At 42.6% G+C, this 17,866-nt stretch overlaps 1 protein-coding gene across 1 annotated transcript; it reads left to right on the top strand.

Annotated features, from left to right (window-relative positions):
• The first annotated feature begins 567 nt into the window (after positions 1–567).
• LOC138631509 (hyaluronan-mediated motility receptor-like) lies at positions 568–11,650 on the top strand. Its single transcript, XM_069716495.1, has 8 exons — positions 568–1,008; positions 1,896–2,053; positions 4,534–4,778; positions 4,926–5,013; positions 5,785–5,897; positions 6,754–6,906; positions 7,023–7,113; positions 11,433–11,650. The coding sequence occupies exons 1-8, from the start codon at positions 912–914 to the stop codon at positions 11,469–11,471; spliced, it is 984 nt and encodes a 327-aa protein (XP_069572596.1). The 5' UTR covers positions 568–911; the 3' UTR covers positions 11,472–11,650.
• Positions 11,651–17,866: the final 6,216 nt, after the last annotated feature.

Raw genomic sequence — 17,866 nt, 5'->3', positions numbered from 1 at the left:
AATGCTGTGTGCACAACAGTTTGTGCAACTTTTATTGTTTTTTTTTGGTAGAAAATTGAACCGAGTCAACTCAGAATAATCTTTGCAAAAATAGTTTGACATTTTGACTACCGCAGGAAAAATAACGTTTTTAACTCGTTTCCTTCAACAACAAAAAAATTGTGCAGATCTTCAGAAACTGAGGACGCAATTTGGTTTAATATCTATTTTTTAATTTAGTGGACGCAATATCTTTTCATCTGTATTGTTAGAAGACTCTTTGAGGATTTCTAGTTTCCCAAACATTATTGGTTAATTAACTTCTTTCAACAATGTTGTTTAAAAAAATAATAACATATACTAGGCATCTGTTCCATACAATACAAGATGTTATTAAGACTTAGAGGTAATATCTTCTATAAAATGTCTGATGCAATAAGACTATATTATAAAATCCTAACCCGAGGCTGCTGCTGTAAAACCTGCCTGCTTGACACGACATGCCCGACTCTTTCAGCTCCCTCGCTGCCTCTGGGTGGGAATGTTTCACCACAGATTTGCAGACAGCTCCAGATCAAGCCTTTTATATCATTTGTGGCTGAAACAAGTGCTGCTTGAACGTCTTTGTTCAAGCAGCAGGCCGGGTGGCAAACAAACACACGGAGCGGCGGCAGCAGCACGCCTCAACGCCGTGTTGTGAAAACAGCAGCTTGGATTAATGCTTCAACCTGCAAGGTGTCTCCGAGGTACGAGTCTTCTTCTTCCTGAGACCTGCATGCAGCAGCAGCAGCAGCAGCAGCAGCAGCGGGGAGTTAAACATTGAAGGGAAACACACGTAACCGTGTCCTCTCTGACCGGGCGCGACACTCCCTGCCTGCCCCGAGGATCATGGGAAGAGAGGTTTGGAATCGGAGCGAGCAGTTCACACACAGATGAGCATGAGGAGGTTTTTCCGAGCGCACAGGGACGAGGACTTCAGTCAGATCCAGTATCTGACGGCCAAGTGCACCCGCCTGGCTCACGACAAAGGTGAGTCGTGAAGGTCGAGGCTTTGACCTCCGGCGTAAAAGTACACTGTGACTTTTTCAGTCCACTGTTGACTGCTGTTATTCCCTGTTTCGTCTGCTGTGTTGTTGACACAAGTTGGCAGGTTAATAAAAAGCTAAAAAGTAAATGTTCCCTTCCTGCAGGTTATAATATTTAATCATTTAGGTATAAGAGTGGAGGGCAAAATAGTAGAATTACACGGTAGCATACAGTTGAACTAACACCTCTAAAATACTTCAAATTAAACTTTATAATCTTCATCAGTGATCGAGGAAGGGCTTAAGTCTTTTACTTAAGTAAAAGTACAAACACCACTTTATAAAATTAATCTGCTGCAAATTAAATTCATAAACTAAAAATATTACTTATGCAGGAACTCTTAAAGTAAAAGTCCAACTTTATTATCATGCATTAATCTGTTAGCAGCATGTTGATGCAGCAGTTGGTTGAGGTGGAGATTTTTTTTTTTTCAACAGGTCTGTGTAGAGATGCAACTAGTTATATTTAGATTTTATTTGTTTGTCGGTTAATTGATTAAATATGTAGTTTCAAAAGGTTCTGAAAATAAAAAAAGGCCGTCACAAATGGCCAATGGTACATCTTCCCCAAAATGATCAGAAATACAGTTAAATAATAAAAAATTAAAAAAAGATTAAATGTAATTTGTAACATTTATGGAGAAGCAACAATAGAACAAGTTTGATGACTGAAATGTGAAACCACATTTTAAACCACCATTTTAAACTGTATTTCTTACGGGACAACTTTTTAAAGATTAAAAAAAAACACTGCACTGTTTAAAACCAAACCTGCCCATCGTCCGTTGAGGCGTCCACCCTGACTGCGTTCTGGTGTTTTTGTGGCTGCAGCAGTGCTGGACAGGGAGTTTCTGCTGTCCAGAGACAGGGAGAGGAAGCTGCACAATGATCTGGAGGCTGCGACCGCTCGACTCTTCCAGCAGGAGCAGCTGAACATGGAGCTCAGGATGAACCAGGACCAACTCATCAGCAGGATCCACCAGCAGCAGGTGGACTAAATACCAGCAGCTCTGTGGGCAGAGAGAGACGTTTTATGTTCTATATGACCTGCTATCAATATTATTATACAAAATTTGGATAAAAATGAGTCACTAATAGTCCCAAAGGGAAGTTTCACCGAACTGGAGTTTCCTAAAATGGACAAAGACTTTCAGCGATCGAGCTCGAAACCAGATAATGTTCCTGTAAAACAGCTGTTTGCTCAAATATTAACCATCACATCAACTGAAAAGTGCTTTTAGGTGGGCTAAAAATAACTTAACTCAGGTTTTAATGACGAGACAAATGGTCAAGAGTGTAAAGTGTAAATATAAATATATACTGCTCCACAAATGCTGACTATGTAAGCAGTGAAACAAAGTTCACAGAGAAGTGCTGTGATTTTATGTACTTTTAGCTGATTGTTTTTGCTGTGGAGTTTGAACAACACCCAAAAAAATGTGCTACAAGCAAGCTGTACTTTTAGCTTTTTAACATGTTTGCTCGTAGGAAAATAAACGTATTATGTTTAATCTGATGCATTAAATGTGATACACCGTCAGCAGGAGATTATAGTTATTTTTTCTTCCTTTATGATGAAAGTCAGCCCATCTAATTTGTAAAATAACTTATACATACATATAGATACTATAATATATATATACGTTATGTAATACATAACTGAATTACCAATGTGCTGATTTATTGAAAATTCACATTTAAATTACAGGAGTTAGTTAGGTTAATATAGTTTTAGCCTTAACAAGCTCCTGCTCCCAGTTCATATAACACTCGGGGACAAAGTTTCTAATATTTAAAGAAAAGTCTAATCTGTTATTAAAACAGTTTAGAGCAAGGTTTTGGCTTTGTAGGCCAGTATAAATATCAGTTTTGATCTTTTTCTTTTACACTCCAATGCAAAAAACAATTCTTCTCTTTTCCGGGCAGTCGGCGCAAAAACAAAAAAAATTAAGGTGAATGACATGTTTGGCTTAATAATTTCTACGTAAATTGGCCTTTAATAATGCAAGAAAAACTCCGCAGCAGGAATATCAGGAGGTTTTCCTCTTCTTCCTCCCGTTCTCTGCCAACAACATGAAAATACAGCATTTTAACATTCTAGATTAAGGTTTGGACTCCACAAACTCCTCGAGGGAAATATCTGTCTCTTTAGCTGCTTAATGCTCCGCTGCTTTCACCGGCTACTCTCAAACTTTTCCTGTCATTTCCTGCTGAGCAGTACGGTCGATTTATCTCCTGAATTTATTTCCTGAAAACAGAAATGTGCGGTGCAGTAAAATGTGCTGCGAGACCAAAATCTTTGGTGAAAAAGAGTTACCGAGCTTTGAAGCTGGCTGATAAAGATTTATCATAGTGAGCAACTCTTGTTTTTTTTGCACTTTATCACCATTTACATACCAACATTCAGCTGTCGTGTCCTTGTTAGCAATAATTACCTAAAAGCTGACGCGAGTCCAATTCAGAGTGCTTTTTAAAATTTTGGTCATTTAACCTTGTTGCGTTTAACCTCATTACAGTCCCCTAATTTGGATGCATGTAACCATGGCAATGCCAGCGGGCCACATTTTGCTACGGTTACTGTAATTGGGCTACCAGTAAGTCCCCGTGTTAACATCGTGTGGAGGTTTTGGCAGTGCTCACCAACCTTTTTGGGGTTTTTCGGCTGCTTTACACAGATTGCGTAGGTATAAGCAATGAGCTGAGCGGTTTGAACTGAACAGAGGTTCAGTTTTGTAAAAACATTTTTAAATTGTAATGCTGTTTGGAGGCCTGTAATTAATATTTAACAAGATAAAACAAAATCTTAGGGGAAAAAAAAAAATAAATCTACATATTTCATGTTAAAGAAGAATATTGTTGCTTTTTAAACATTTTTTTTTTGGATATACTTTTAGAGGATTTGAGTTATCATAATGTTCAAAGTGATATTTTTCATGTACTGAGAAACGTGTACAGTTTTTCTTTTTAACAGCACAAAGCTCAACATTTATCCAGTGTCTTACTTGGACGCTGCTCAGTAGAATCCTCAGAGGTATGTGTCGGAGAATTGGTGAGCGTGACTCCCTCACTTTCCTCACATAGATTTGATATAGTGTCAGGTTTGGGCTTGCCCCAAACTCTGTGACCTAAAAGGTGTGTTGAATGTCACTTATGCAATCTGCGCTGGATTAAAATACTTTGATTAGGACGCCTCCGGGGACATCTGAAACGATTAGGAAATACTGAGCAACATTTGATTTATGTGCATGGGTAATATGTGACATTGATGTATAATTATGTAATCAGTCAGGGGAAAAAGGAAAAGATAATGTGTGATTGCCATGAAACAGCTGGTGAAAACAACACAAGCATAAAATAGTAGTTCAACTAAAACCAAAAGAAGTGCATAGAATGAAATGTTAGTGAGCATTACGCTGCAGGAGGACGGACGCCTGTGTTTTGTCAACGTGTCCGTGTGACCTCCCCGCAGGACCTCGTGGGATTGCTGCAGCAGCGCGTGGTCCTGCTGGCGCAGGAGAGCTCTCGGGACGAGGAGCTGCTGCAGCAGGTCGGCACAGAGCTGCTGTGCTTGCAGAGGTCCGAGGTGAAGCTGGAGGGCCTGGTGGAGGAGCTGCACGCCGAGGCCCAGCACAGAGCTGCTGTGGCAGAAGGTCTGCACGCTGAGGCCCAGTGCAGAGCTGCACTGACAGAGAGCCTCCACGCGGAGCTGCGCAGGTAGGCCCGGAGCGGCTGTCATCTCTCCTGCATGAAGATCCTTCTGACAAAACTCTGTGGATACTCAGAGACAACAAGAAGCAGCAGGGCTGTACGTGTACATATGTGTAGATATAAATAAGCTCTTTCTCTATTTGTTGTCAACAGTAAGACGGTGGAGCAGGAGGACCTGCAGGACACCAACACAACTCTGACAGTGGAGCTGAAGGATCTCCACAGAGCTCATAAGGAGGAGGTGAGGGGACAAAGTTTAGGACAGAAATGGTTCAAGGTGTTCTGCTTATAAATAAATGCTGAATATGAAATACACATTACACTTAAAGATTTTGTAAATCTGCTGCTCAGTTGTTGCAGTGTCACTGTTGACCAGCAGGTGTCAGAGTGGGACACTTTGTTCAACACTGCTTAAGTAACAGAGAGAGGATGTCTCCTCTTTATAGCCGAAAACAGCTAATATCAATCTACTGCTGGATTTTGATGAATTGATTTTATGAAACATAAAACCTGGAGGTTCACATTTATGTACTGTGGCCAGATTTTTAAAAGTACATCCACCCCAGAGAACTCACTAATTCAGATTTTGCTGGCATTAGGTTTGTATTAATGCGTGTTGGCTCTTTAGAAACATTACTCCAGACTGTCAGGTTTTTTGTTTTTTTTTCATTTACACTTGGCTTCAAGGACTCACCTCTCTTATTGGCCTCCGCTTCAAACCAGTCCATCAAACAGCAAACAATCCAGGTCTAATTTTCTTTCCTTTGAGACGTCTGCACAAGGCCAACAGAAGAAAACAGCAGACCACACAGTCAGAGAAAAAAAGAGAACTTTTATTTGTAACCTGGTAAATTATTGTGAAAGTCAGACTCCATTAACATTCCTTGATCTTTCTAGACGATCCAATCGATCTACATTTACAATCATTATTATTTCCTGATTTTGTCTGTCTTTATCTGGTTTTCGGGGAAATTAAACAATGTTGTCTTTTTTTTTTTTTTTTTTTGGTCAGGTGAGAGAACTGCAGCGGGAGAACAAGAGGAGTCTGAGGAAGCTACAGGAGACGGCAGAGCAGTTCGAGTGGCTTTGTCAGCAGCAGCGCTACTGGATGTGCTGTGTCAAGAGGTGTGGATTTTTTTTTTTATTACTGCTCCCAAATAACATTAAGTAATCAAACTTTAAAAGTCACAGAAAACATTACGCACATGCTCAAAGCTGATTACGTAACGACTCTTTGGGTTTTAGGACCTTAAAGACCCCGAAAACCTGTTTTTTTTAAGGGTCTTTTAGCTTTTTAATATAAATGATAGAGTCCTAAATAAAACAAATTGTTCCATAAAAATGTGCATAATTTGACACGAGATTTCTATTTAGCTTGAAGTGGGTAGGGCTCTTGTTTCAAAAAGCAATGTCATGATCACAGACGAGCCTTTTAACTGTCTTCAATTTTTGTTTGTGAAGCAGGTCGTGTGACTGGATCACACTGGACCAAAACAACTAGCTTAAAGACGATAAAATGTGTCAGGTTATAGATTTCTGAGGGTTTTGTCACAAAAAAACAAAACAACGCAATTTCTAACAGTAAACCCCTCAAAAGTATAAAATACATGCACATTTTATGTCAAGTTTGTTTTAGTTTAGTTTTACTGACACATTTCAGAACTTGCAAAAAAAATCTCCAGAAGATTGTCAGCGATAAACCAATAAAGTCCTGAAGTCATTTTTGTTTTGTCCCGTGTGTTTACATTAGAAGCATAAAGACAACTTTTACATTACATTCATATGCATACTGTACATCCAATGCAACATAACTTCCTCATTTCTACATGTGGACAAGAAGAGCTGGAAACCAACCCTACAATTTACATCCCCCCCCTTCAGCCAGACCTCCTGCTGCCGCTTCCTTTACAGCTTAATCTAGGTTTTTTTAAAATTTTCTTTTACTGTGAATGAAGACGAGCTGAGTTATCGCTTTCTCCAGGTTCAAAGACTGCCTGATGGAGGAGAGAGAAGCTCTGCTGCGACAGGTCAGCACGTTGGAGGAAAAAACGGAGAAAGTGCAGAAGGGTTCACATGATGGCAGTCCGACACAGAGCCTCGTCTGCCCCCTACAGGACGCACAGAGCTGTGACAGGTACGACGACAGGTATTAACTGTCTCCAGACCAATCTATATGAAAGGATCTTATTTAGAGTATGTATATAAATTTTAGCTATGCAATAAAGAAATAAACCTGGCTTTCTTCTATAGCGGTTTAACATCGTGGGATGCAGACGCAGCGACCGATCTGGACCCTCACGTGGAGAAGACAAACATGTTGTACGAGGAGCTCTTTGACCAGGTATCGCTTTGATTATTCTACCAAACATATTTCTTAATCCGTCAAAGGAATCTTCTCGCTGCAGCCTACAAAAGGTTACACACAAAAAAAAAAAAACATCTGGCCTCCTCTTCAGTCCTCTGAAATCTTTGATTCTTTTGTGTGGGAGACACGAGCAGACCTTCAGGCTGAAATATTAGCGCTTCATTAGAGTGCTAACATTGGTCTGAGGATGACTGCCAATCCCCCAGAGGAGCTGCCGAGCTGTCAGTTCTTCCAGAAAGTACAAGTGTGTGTGGGATAAATGTGTCTAACATGTCTGTCTGCTGCAGAGCGTTTAAAGCGGGGGTTACTTAAAGCTCTGTTACATTTGACTCACACAAACCTTTCATGTGTGATTATTTTCATTCATTTCCTTCAGAAAGGTCAAAAAACAGTAAAAAAAAAAAAGTTATAATTTCCTCAGAGCCCAAGGAGAATTATTTTCATTGTCTGTTTTTTGGAGTAAAAAAACCCCAAAAGAATTCTGTTAAATAGCACATATGGCAACGAATAATGAAATCCTCACATTTGAGAAAGTATAACAAAATATTTTGCCATTTATGCTTAAACTGATCAAATTGATAAATTGTCAAACATGCTGAACAGAAACGTCACTTTTTGGCTCTTTTTGTATGTTAGAAGAACCCGCGGATGAACTTTTATTTTAAGAGTATTTAAAAAGAAATCTGGTGCTGATCTCGGCACTGAAATAAAAGACATGCAGTCCCTAGAGGAGTTGTCGTTCAGCCAGAAGTCCAACAGAACTGATACTTTGCGGGTGCCGCAGTCTCATCATCGTTTTTTTTTTTTCTTTCTCTTAATGATGATTTCAAGTCTTTATGCAATCAAAATGAAAACCGCAGAACGTTCCTTAAAGAACAGAGAGCATGTCCACAAACCTCCAGCGTCTGTTCCAGGAAGAAACCAGCGTGTAGAGTTGATCTCTTTGGGTTCAGCAGGACAACATGACCACACAGAACCTCCTCGTGAGGAGGCGGATGCATCAGCAGCACTAATAAGATCTTCCGATTAACATGCGTTAGGTTTATTTAGCCTGCAACCACATTACTAACAATAAACAGTCGGTGGGAGGAAATGATTGAAGTTGTACCACTTGTTGCACGTTGGGCCCCGTTGATCTGTCCGTCCAAAAAGCAACTGGCCAATGGGGGCGCAGCGCTGTAACACCGGCCCAAATGAGAAGCTTTGTGTTGAAACTGAAACTGAAAAATTCAGAAGTGAAACTGAAACATTTAAAAGTGAAAATGAAAGATTTGACTTTAAACTGAAATATTTGAGATGAAACTGAAAAATGAAGCAGTGAAACTGAAGAAAGTGGTCACAAAGGAGAAATTCAGATGAAAAAAAAATAAATGTAAAAATATCGTAACATGAAAATGACCACTATTGTGTAATTTTACTCTAAGTTTTGCCTATTTTTTGCTCACTTTTATTCACTTTTAATTTATTAGTTTTTGCAAAATTTTTGGGAGGTTTTGATCCGTTAATACAACACAAATTTAAACCCATACTTCACCTCTAAAATTTGCAGTGAGACTTTTTGTGAATTAGGTTGTTTGAATAAACAACTTTTTCATTGCTTTGTGGGGAAATCCCAAACATTGGTCGTTTTTTGGTTTTTGTAATGAGTCTTTTTTTCTGGTCAGTACAGCCTCATTTTTCAGAGCAATTTTATTTCAGAGAACCCAAAACGTAGTGGTTTGCTTCATTACTTGGATTATGTTTTATGTTACCACTATCTTTACAGTGATCGGTTCAGTGTTTTAAAATCTCTGGATCAGAGACGAGTGCAGATCTCCTTGGTGAAATATTACAAATCCAGAACACACAGATGATTCTCATAGCTGCCAGCCCGCTGTGGGCTTGTCCTGGTGCCAGGGAGTTTTGGGGAAAACTTTGATCCTTAATGTGCACTGAAGTCTCATCAGTGCTGTGTCTGTCTGGTTGGTAGTTTAACGAGGACACACAAGTCCATACACTGTTCAGAGAGACAGAGAGGAGGGGTGTAAATGCTATAGCAGAATGGCCAGCAGAGGGCGCCCAAGATTACGATGTGGAGGAAATCGTTTGATGGGTAAATAAAACAAAACAGGTACAAGAATTTGTAGTTTTATAAACTTACTTCGAAGGGCTGTTGCTCGTGGTCTTGCTTCTGCCTGTCAAGTTTTGAAGTTTTTGTCGGATCCAATCCTGAACCTTTGAAAAAAAGTATAAAACGTAAAAAAAAAAAAAAAGAAAAAGATCACACGTCAGTAAATAATGAGACACTATAAGCAACACTAAGACCAAGAGATGTTGTAAATCCAAATCCGAGTTGTATAAATATATCCACAGTACAAAATTCAGATGCGAAAGCAACTCTATGTACCAAAAAGATTGAGGGAACATTTACCGGAGTGATTTTTGAACCCGTTCTCATTCCTGAGGGTCAAATACGGCCGTTTTGAGATTCGCACAAGGTGCCCTCAGGCGTCGGCACCATGACTCCCGGTTTCGAAGGAGGAGGTCGCGTGACGGAGTAGGAGGAGTTACAAAGTCAGAAAGAGGTTGAGGGTGGTTGGTCGGTTGGTTGGATGGATCGAACGCAGGAAACCAGTGTTTGAGATTGTGAGAATGTAAAAGTCAACTTTGATTTCTTTTAAGTTACATAAGTTCCTTACATAATGTAATGTATTTAACATTACTCATGTAAAACTATTCATTTTAGCCTAAACCAATATCCTATCCCCAACTATGTGGCTTTTGTTGCCTGAACCCAGGGTATCTTGTGCGTATCTCCAACGGACTGTAACTAAACAGAAGTATTTGACACCGTGGGATAAGAGCGGGTTGGACTTCTTTTTTCTGTTTTTTTTACTTCCTTATATCACAAAACCAGTTTTTATCATTAAATTCTTAAAAAAATAATTATCCCTAAGAATGACTGAATGAGTGTGTGTTATTTTCTGGAGTTGGAGGAAATCTCAGGGGTAAAATAGAAACTCAGAGTGGAGCGATATTCATCTGAGGACGGCTGCCAGTCCCCCTGTGGACTTGTCGGGCCGCCAAGAGCGTTCATAAAACCGATACTTCATAAGCACCGGAGTCTGATCTGATGTTTTATTTTTTCGCTGTCCGTCTGTCTGTCTGCTGCACGCTTTAAAGAAGTTCGACGGGCTTTGAGGAACTTTTCAGTTGCAAAAGCCATTTCGCAATCAAACAGGAACCCCACAACGTCCCACAAAAGAGCTCCTCCAGGAAGTGCACACAAATCTTGACAGGACCTCAAACTCCTCATCCTCCTGGAGGAATTTTTTTTTTTTTTAAAACGGTGAAAGGTGTTTTGCTGGCCGCTTTGGGGATTTTTTTTTTTTTTTAAATTTTTTTTCATGAAAGCTCTCCACATCTTCAGATGACGAGTTCAGTGCTTTGAGGAAGCCTGACAGACAGAACATAAGGCTAATACTGGTGTGCGGATGGCTGCCAGTCCCCCAGAGGAGCCGCCGGGCTGCCAGAGACCTTCAGAGACGGCTGATACTTTCTGGGCACACGGAGTCACATCAGGCCTTTTTCTCTGTCTCTCTGCCTGCCTGTCTGTCGGCCGCTCATGGCTTCCTCCCAAGCCGTCTGGGTCCTCTTCCAAAGCAGCAAAGAGATGACTAATAATGACTGGAGGGAGGCGGTTGCCAATAGCCTCTGTGCTTCATTCCCCTCACCTCTTACAGGCTCTGCCGTGCATTTCTTGGGATAATTATTCTGATTGAGTGCAGATGATGCAGAGTGTTTTTTTTGTTTTTTTTTTCCCCTCAGTCCCCGAAGAGCTGAGAGAGGGAGGATATTTAGCTGGAGGAGAAGGGACTGCCGGAGACACAGAGGAAACAGCCGTGATCAAACATAGCTCTGACATGATTTACATAAACGGCAGATTCCCTTTTTATGGACATAAATATTGGTTTTTTAGTTTTTTTTTTAGATGAGACCGAGGAGAGAAACAGGAAATGAAAATGGTGCTTGGACACACATTATTAGACTCCTGGTTTCCCTGAATCTCTACAAGGGAGGTGGAGAGTTAGCACAACCCACAGTAGCCACGTTATTGGAGTATAAAACGCCAGGTTGAACTAAACTTCCCTTTCAGTCCAGTTTTAAGTTTGATATCTAGACATCTTTTGACCTGCCATTACGTTTTTTTTTTCCTGAAGGCCTTTTTTCACACTCCGATTTCTCCTTCTTGCTCTCTAAACTTTGGTTTATTGTCTTTGGTCATCTTCACTTACAGTTTGTTTTTCTGTCCTCAGGCAGGGAGCCTGATCAACGGATACCAAAAACCTCCGTGAGGACAGAAGCCTGGAGCCTCGACGTCTTCCCTTTCTCTTCCCACCTTCTGCAAAACCAGAGGATAACGACTAGATGTTTGTGTGTGTGGTTAGCCGTACTTCTCCATCATTGTTTAAAAAAAAAAAAAAAGCACTCTTGGAAAAACATACCTGTGAAACCGTACATTCGTTGTTTCTCTTCCACGGCTGAATTAAAAAAACCGCTCGCTGCGCTCCCGTCCTCCCTTTCGATGTGACACATGCACATCACGTGTGCCCAAAAGTTATCTGTTTGCATTTTTCAGTAATCGTCCGTTTTTCAGACCTTGTAATCAACACCGCTGACAGGAACATAAGCACCTGAGAATGTCTCGCTTTTGTTGTTTTGCCAATAAATCCTCGCAGGAAAAAACCAGCAGCTGGCGCGCAGAGGAAACAACAAAACGTGTTGTTTTGACCAAATTAAAGCTCCGCTGATTACCCCCCGCCCCTCTCCCCCCGACCCCACTGGGAGTTTAATTCATCTCGACAACCATGATCAGATCTTTTTTTTTCTCTCTTATCACTCGGCTTTTCCTTGTCAGCAAGTGTGCGGGGTTCATTTTGGCTCAGATTGATGACGGTGACTCAGAAGCTTCGTCGTATGTGAGCCATATGATGTCCTCAACGTGTGAAGGCAACAGAAGTTTCAACACAACGGGGCGAGAAAACCGGAGTTAGCGGTTCGTCACGCTACTTTTGAACTGTATATTTAATCTGCTGTGACGGTGCGAGTGGTTGAATCCACCAGCGGGCCAGATGGAAGGGACGGCTAGTGATGAGGTGGTTGAACACTACACCCGCCAAACCATACCGGAAACCTGACTGGATCCCGGGGCATATAAACCCCGTACCCCCCCCCCAAAAAAAAAACAACAACAAAAAAACAAAACATAACTCACTTTAAGGCCTGATCTCTACGTTCATCGGGACTTTAATCAGAAGGAGTGAATTTGCGTGTTGCGTAAGCCTCCGAAGCGTATGCAGACTGGATCGGCAAACTCAAGTTACCCCGGAGGGTGTAAAGAGTTGGACCGCCGGGACTGCTCCACCTGAACCCGAGGTTCGACAAGCGGGTGGATCCTCCTTTCCAGCTCCCTGGCACAAACATTTACGCTGCAGGCTGAAAAGCGTGTTACCTCAATAATCGGCGCACATAAAAAAACCCACCAAAAAACCAAAACCTCCATGCGACATTGTAGAGGCACATCAGCCAAGGCAGCCCGTCGATGATCTCAGCATCTCAGGGCGGATCTCGTGCGTTCCCAGCACCTTGATGATGAGCTTCTTAACTACCTCGGAGACCTCTGCTTGAGATATGACACCATTATCACTTAATAGTTCGTGCGAGTTGACGTTCTTTGAATGGGAGTCAATTTGGAGGGATTATTTTTTAGGGGCGAGCCCCCGAGCGGCCGTCAGTATTATGACCCTCTGAGGCACTTCGCTTTTCAGGCCCGGTAACACGCGTCCATTTTTACATACCGTCCGTAGTCAGCTGAGTTTTTCACCCGAGTCCAGTACGGGTGGTCCGTGTGCACCTCCGACTGCCCGTCACCGCTGAAAGAGTATGAATGTCACTGGATGTGTGCATACTGCATTGGAGTTTTTTTTTTTTTTTGTAACACCGAGGCAGAAGGCAGAGGTAACAAGAGGCGAGGCGATGCGGATCTTAAGTCGTTTTTACTGCGCTTTACGTCTAGTCGGAAAGGTGTGGCACCCCCAGATTTGCGGCGGCGCCCCGGACCACGAGGGACACCGGTGTTAGCGGCGGCGGCGGCAGCAGCAGCAGCAGCAGCAGCTTGGCCTCTGACTGCCAAGCGCCAAAAAAAAGAAAAAAAGAAAAGAGGTCTGACCTAGACGGGCCGTGAACGGCCGAGGTGTGGCTAAAGATTAACAATGTGTGGCAGCTGGAAACGGGTCGCGTTTTGCACACAGTAAATACTCCTGCACCTTTCCATGCAGAACGAGACTCAGACGTTATAGGTGTTATTAATAGAACAATTATAGGTACAGTAAGAATAGCATGTTTATGTCCGAGCGCCGTCACAGCCAGGGAAAACACATTTCAGTCATTTAACACCGGGATATACCCATAAAAAAAAAAAAAAAAAGTGAGACTTGTTAAAAAATGGAGACCGGGTAGACTCGCGGTTCCACGTGACTTTTGTCCGTGCACTTGCTTAGACAAACACAGATTATGCGGTAACAAGCATTGTGCTGTCCGCGGCTTATATGGATTATAAAGAGCACCACATGGGTCTGGAAAAGGTTCAGGTTTTTTTTTGTGTTTTTTTGTGTTTTTTTGTGTTTTTTGTGAACCGAAAGTGTTTATTAAACATTTATGAGAGCTGTGGTCCATTTAGAGAAATAACCCTCTCCGGCTCCGCTAAACAAATCGCGCAAAGTTGTCTTGCGGTTTCTGAGACAAAAACATCAGCGAAACGCGGAGTCACGTCTTATTGGCTCCCCGAGACGAAACGTCCGACCCAGCCCGAGTTAAAAAGTTGTTTACCCCGGCGTCCCGTGTGTATACTGCTGTTCGCTGCCATCACATTCATTACTATGGATGTTGTTTTGTTTTTTTTTCCTCTTTCTCTTCATAGAAAGAGGTGAACCGCTCGGTCGCATGCTAATGTGAAACAGAGCGGGGATGATTGGCTTTTCCCTCCGACGCTGTTTGGATGAGTATGTGAATGTTTAACGGTGGCGTGAGTAAAGACACACACACACACACACACACACACACACACACACACACACACACACACACACACACACACACACACACACACACACAGGAGGTTAGGTGTCAACATTTCTTGGGGCGACGGAGGATTTTTTTTTAACCGTTGACGTCCACGCCGAGCGCTTCCAGCAAACCTCACGGCACAAAGCTGCACATGAACACGAAAGCCGTTTCTGCCTCCAGAGAAACGCTGATGGAACATTAAGAGGAATCCGCTCCGCAAACAAAACCAATAGCTGAGATGCAAAAAGCTGCCAACGGGAAGAAGCGAGTTCTTGGCCTTCGCTTAGTGCTTTCGGCAGCAACAATAAAACAAACACAGACGTTCACGTTCGAGAATTAAATCTGGCCATTATCGCCTTCGGAGAACGCCACGATAAATTGCTCCTCGTGCTTCCTGCCACGCTTAAAACAAATCCCCGTTCTCTAAGCGGGACGAGAACAATCTGCAACTCTTTAAGTCCAACTGCATTTTGGTGAAAAGAAAGAAGCCAAAAAGAGCCAAAATCCGGCGGCGAACAGCGGCGGGGAGAAACGAGCACATCCTCAACGGCTGCGAGTTCCAGGAGTTGCGTTTTTCTGTAACACCTCCAGGTTCTCCGACGAGCCAATCAAATGTTTCTTCCCGCGGTGACAGGATGGAAAGAAGATGGCACACCGGAATAAAAGAAGTGTGACGCGCTTTAACCGGGACAGTCAGGATCTTCCGTCAAGGTAAAAAAAAACAAAAATTAAAAAAGGGTTTGACAACTCCGAGCTTCTTTAAAGTCCTTCTCCGACGTCGTGCGGCCGCCGCGTCACCTTGATGAGGCGGATGATTCCTCTCGTCTTTGGATCGTAGCCTTCCTTCGGATGGAGTCACCAGACGATCGGGTGCAGAAACCGTCTGAGTGGATGTTTTGTTTTCCAGTCGGAGGTTTCTTTCTTCAGCGGGCGTCCTCTCCGGTCGGTCTTCAAGAGGAGCGTTTATGGGTTTTGGACGTGGCGAGCTGGAAGGAAACCGGCTTGACGTCGGTGCGGTGATGCAAACATGTGGAGCTTCTTCGCTTGACGGGGGGGGGCAAGACGTCGACACGCCGCTGACCCCCGGATGGCACGTGGCGGTGGCTTATTTTACAGCCCACGGGGTGACTGAAGGGTGACTGCCTGTGTGTGTGTGTGTGTGGGGGGGGGGGGGGGGGGGGGGGCGGCGGCGATGAGCCCCAGACGGCTGCCGAAGCCGCCCGGACCATCGAGCTCACAGGTGAAGCACAGCGACGAGGTCGTTCCAGCGTCGGCCGGCCGGGAGGAACGGCCTCCCTTTACTGTCCTACCAAGCCGAGTATCAACGGTCTGGAAGACAGATGTGTTTTATGCTGAGAAATATTCTTTCCCACTCTGGTGAGTGTTTACACTGGCGAGGCATTTTGACTTGATATCATTGAGGCCGTTCCTCATTGTTATGACACTGTCAATATCGGCAGTGATTCTCGGTAAATTTTTTATAAATTGCCGTTCGGGAGGTTTCAAGGACGACCTGCTGACCAGATGAACGCAGGTGAAAGCTGTAATTCGATTTTCAGCTTGTAAATTAAATTTTCGTGATCTCATTCATGAACCAACGCTGTAGAGTAAAAAAAAAAAAATAAAAAAAGCCTCATAAATTTAAAAAACGTGGGTGAAAAGTTCAACTTTTCAGTCCACATGACGACCGAATGAGTCCCATTCAGGTATTTAAGTTTTCATACATTGACATTCATATTTGATGAGACAACCCCGGAGAAACTGTAATTCATTTCACAGGAATAATTCAATAATTCACTTTTTTTTTTTTTTGGGGGGGGGGATATGCTTTTGGATGGAGGCATGGAGAATCAATAAGCCTGACTCTCTAACCTAACCACTGGTAAAACATCTGCTGCTACGAGCGCCTCCAAAAGGTCACAAATTACCACGTTAAATCTCCAACACAAAACCACAACGTGTTGTCGCATTTTTTTTTTGGGGGGGGGGGGGTTCAGTTTAAACAAACATTTAATTGCGTCAGTAGAGATTTGTAGGTAGATTTTGCTATATTAGTATTTTTACGCTAACCTTACCCTCAGAACGCAACGACCAATCACAGGGAGGGCGTCCCTCCCGCTGATCCAATCTAGTTCCAGTCGAGCAAATTTAATTCAAGTGACTCAAGTATGCGATTCTCTTCAACACATCTATGGCAGTGATGCAGCTGATGATGCAGCTGATGATGTAGCTGATATCAACAAACAGGCTGAGCAGATTCATTAATTAAAACTGGTGATGAATATAAAGTGTAAAACTTCCTTGAAGCTGAAATGATGGACAAAAACCTTCAAAGAAAAATGTCTTAGTCACATGAAAAAGGAAAAGAAAACCTAGATGTAAACGTTGACCATAATATAATGCTGTAATTAACTGTTATTTAGATCCTAATCACTGTTTTCTAGATGTCTGTATGTGTTAATATGCATATAGGTGACTGCCTTGCATGTAGTGCAGGTCTTTTCTTGTTTGTGTTGAACGTTAAGATCTGAAAATCACGATATTTGAATCATGTTTTAGTTTTCCTGCAGTTTGCTTGAGTCAAGCTCTGAATAATAAAACTATAAAAACAGATTTTAGCTTTGGACAGAGTCCGGCTTGCTGTTTCCCTGTTTAGTCTTTGTGCTAAGCTAACTGCTAACTGTCTGCTGGTTGTGGCATCACGTTTACCGTAAACATTTTTTTTTTTTCCTCTTTTCATCTAAATCAACCAAAAAAAAAAAAAATAAAGCAAACAAAGATATTCCCAGTATGTCAAACTATTCCTTCCAGGGACACAGCGCTCGATTTAAATCTGACGTCATGACAAACGAACGTCAAACTCCGCCGGCAGTCTTTGTTTTCGATGGTTTTTGTCACCCTGCAACTGTCTGAGCCGAGTTTCTCCCTGGATGTAAAACACCATATACAAGGTGCACTGGGCTGTAAACATTTCCTCTTCAGGTTTTGGCAGCAGCAGCTGCACTCTATTTTCTCTCAGACCCGAGGTGCCTTTTTTGTGTGCCAGGGCAGGATTGTTTGGGAGGCATTTTTTTTTTTTTTCCCCTCTTTCCTACTTCGTCTCTGTTTCTTCTCCTTTTTCACCTCCTTTTTTTTTTTTCAGACGTCCAGCCTTTTCGTTTGGCACCTTAAAAAGACAAGAAAAAGTCACAGAGGATCCCGAGAAGAACCTCCGAGGTTTTTGTTGTTTTTGTCAGACATCATTGGTAAAGGAGGGATGTCTTTCTTTTGCCTTTTTTCTCCGTTTTGGCCATTAAAGCGACAGACTTGAGATGCCGCTGCCGCCCGGCTCCCGCTGGGTGGATATCACGTTGTGTGCAAGGGAAGTTTTGTCAGGACTCTTTAAATCAGGCCGCTCTTCCTCAGCAGGAGAAGTCACGATGAAAGCTGTGGTGAAGCCGGGCGTTAAAAAAGCTCAGTCGGCTCGCTGTTTTCAGCCTGACACCGACCAGAAGAGACAATTTGTGCGGTGACAGATGAATCAGCGGGTGGCGGCTCTTCACGCACGTCCTTTGATGGAGGCTTCGGGGGATTTCTTCAGATTCATTCTCGTAATACCAGAGAGGATGACCGCTTCACTCTTCTT

Source organism: Brachyistius frenatus, unplaced genomic scaffold (assembly GCF_029030835.1).
Source record: "Brachyistius frenatus isolate BFR_SWC_R1_liver_20210118 unplaced genomic scaffold, ASM2903083v1 Contig_158, whole genome shotgun sequence".
NCBI classification, from domain to species: domain Eukaryota; kingdom Metazoa; phylum Chordata; class Actinopteri; family Embiotocidae; genus Brachyistius; species Brachyistius frenatus.
This window is presented reverse-complemented; position numbering and strand designations above follow the sequence as displayed.

Coding starts and splice junctions, on each gene's coding strand:
- LOC138631509 (XM_069716495.1), top strand. CDS start 912: ATGAGCATGAGGAGGTTTTTCCGAGCGCACAGGGACGAGGACTTCAGT. Junction 2,054..4,533: donor GCAGGATCCACCAGCAGCAG/GTGGACTAAATA, acceptor ACCTCCCCGCAG/GACCTCGTGGGATTGCTGCA. Junction 5,898..6,753: donor TGGATGTGCTGTGTCAAGAG/GTGTGGATTTTT, acceptor CGCTTTCTCCAG/GTTCAAAGACTGCCTGATGG.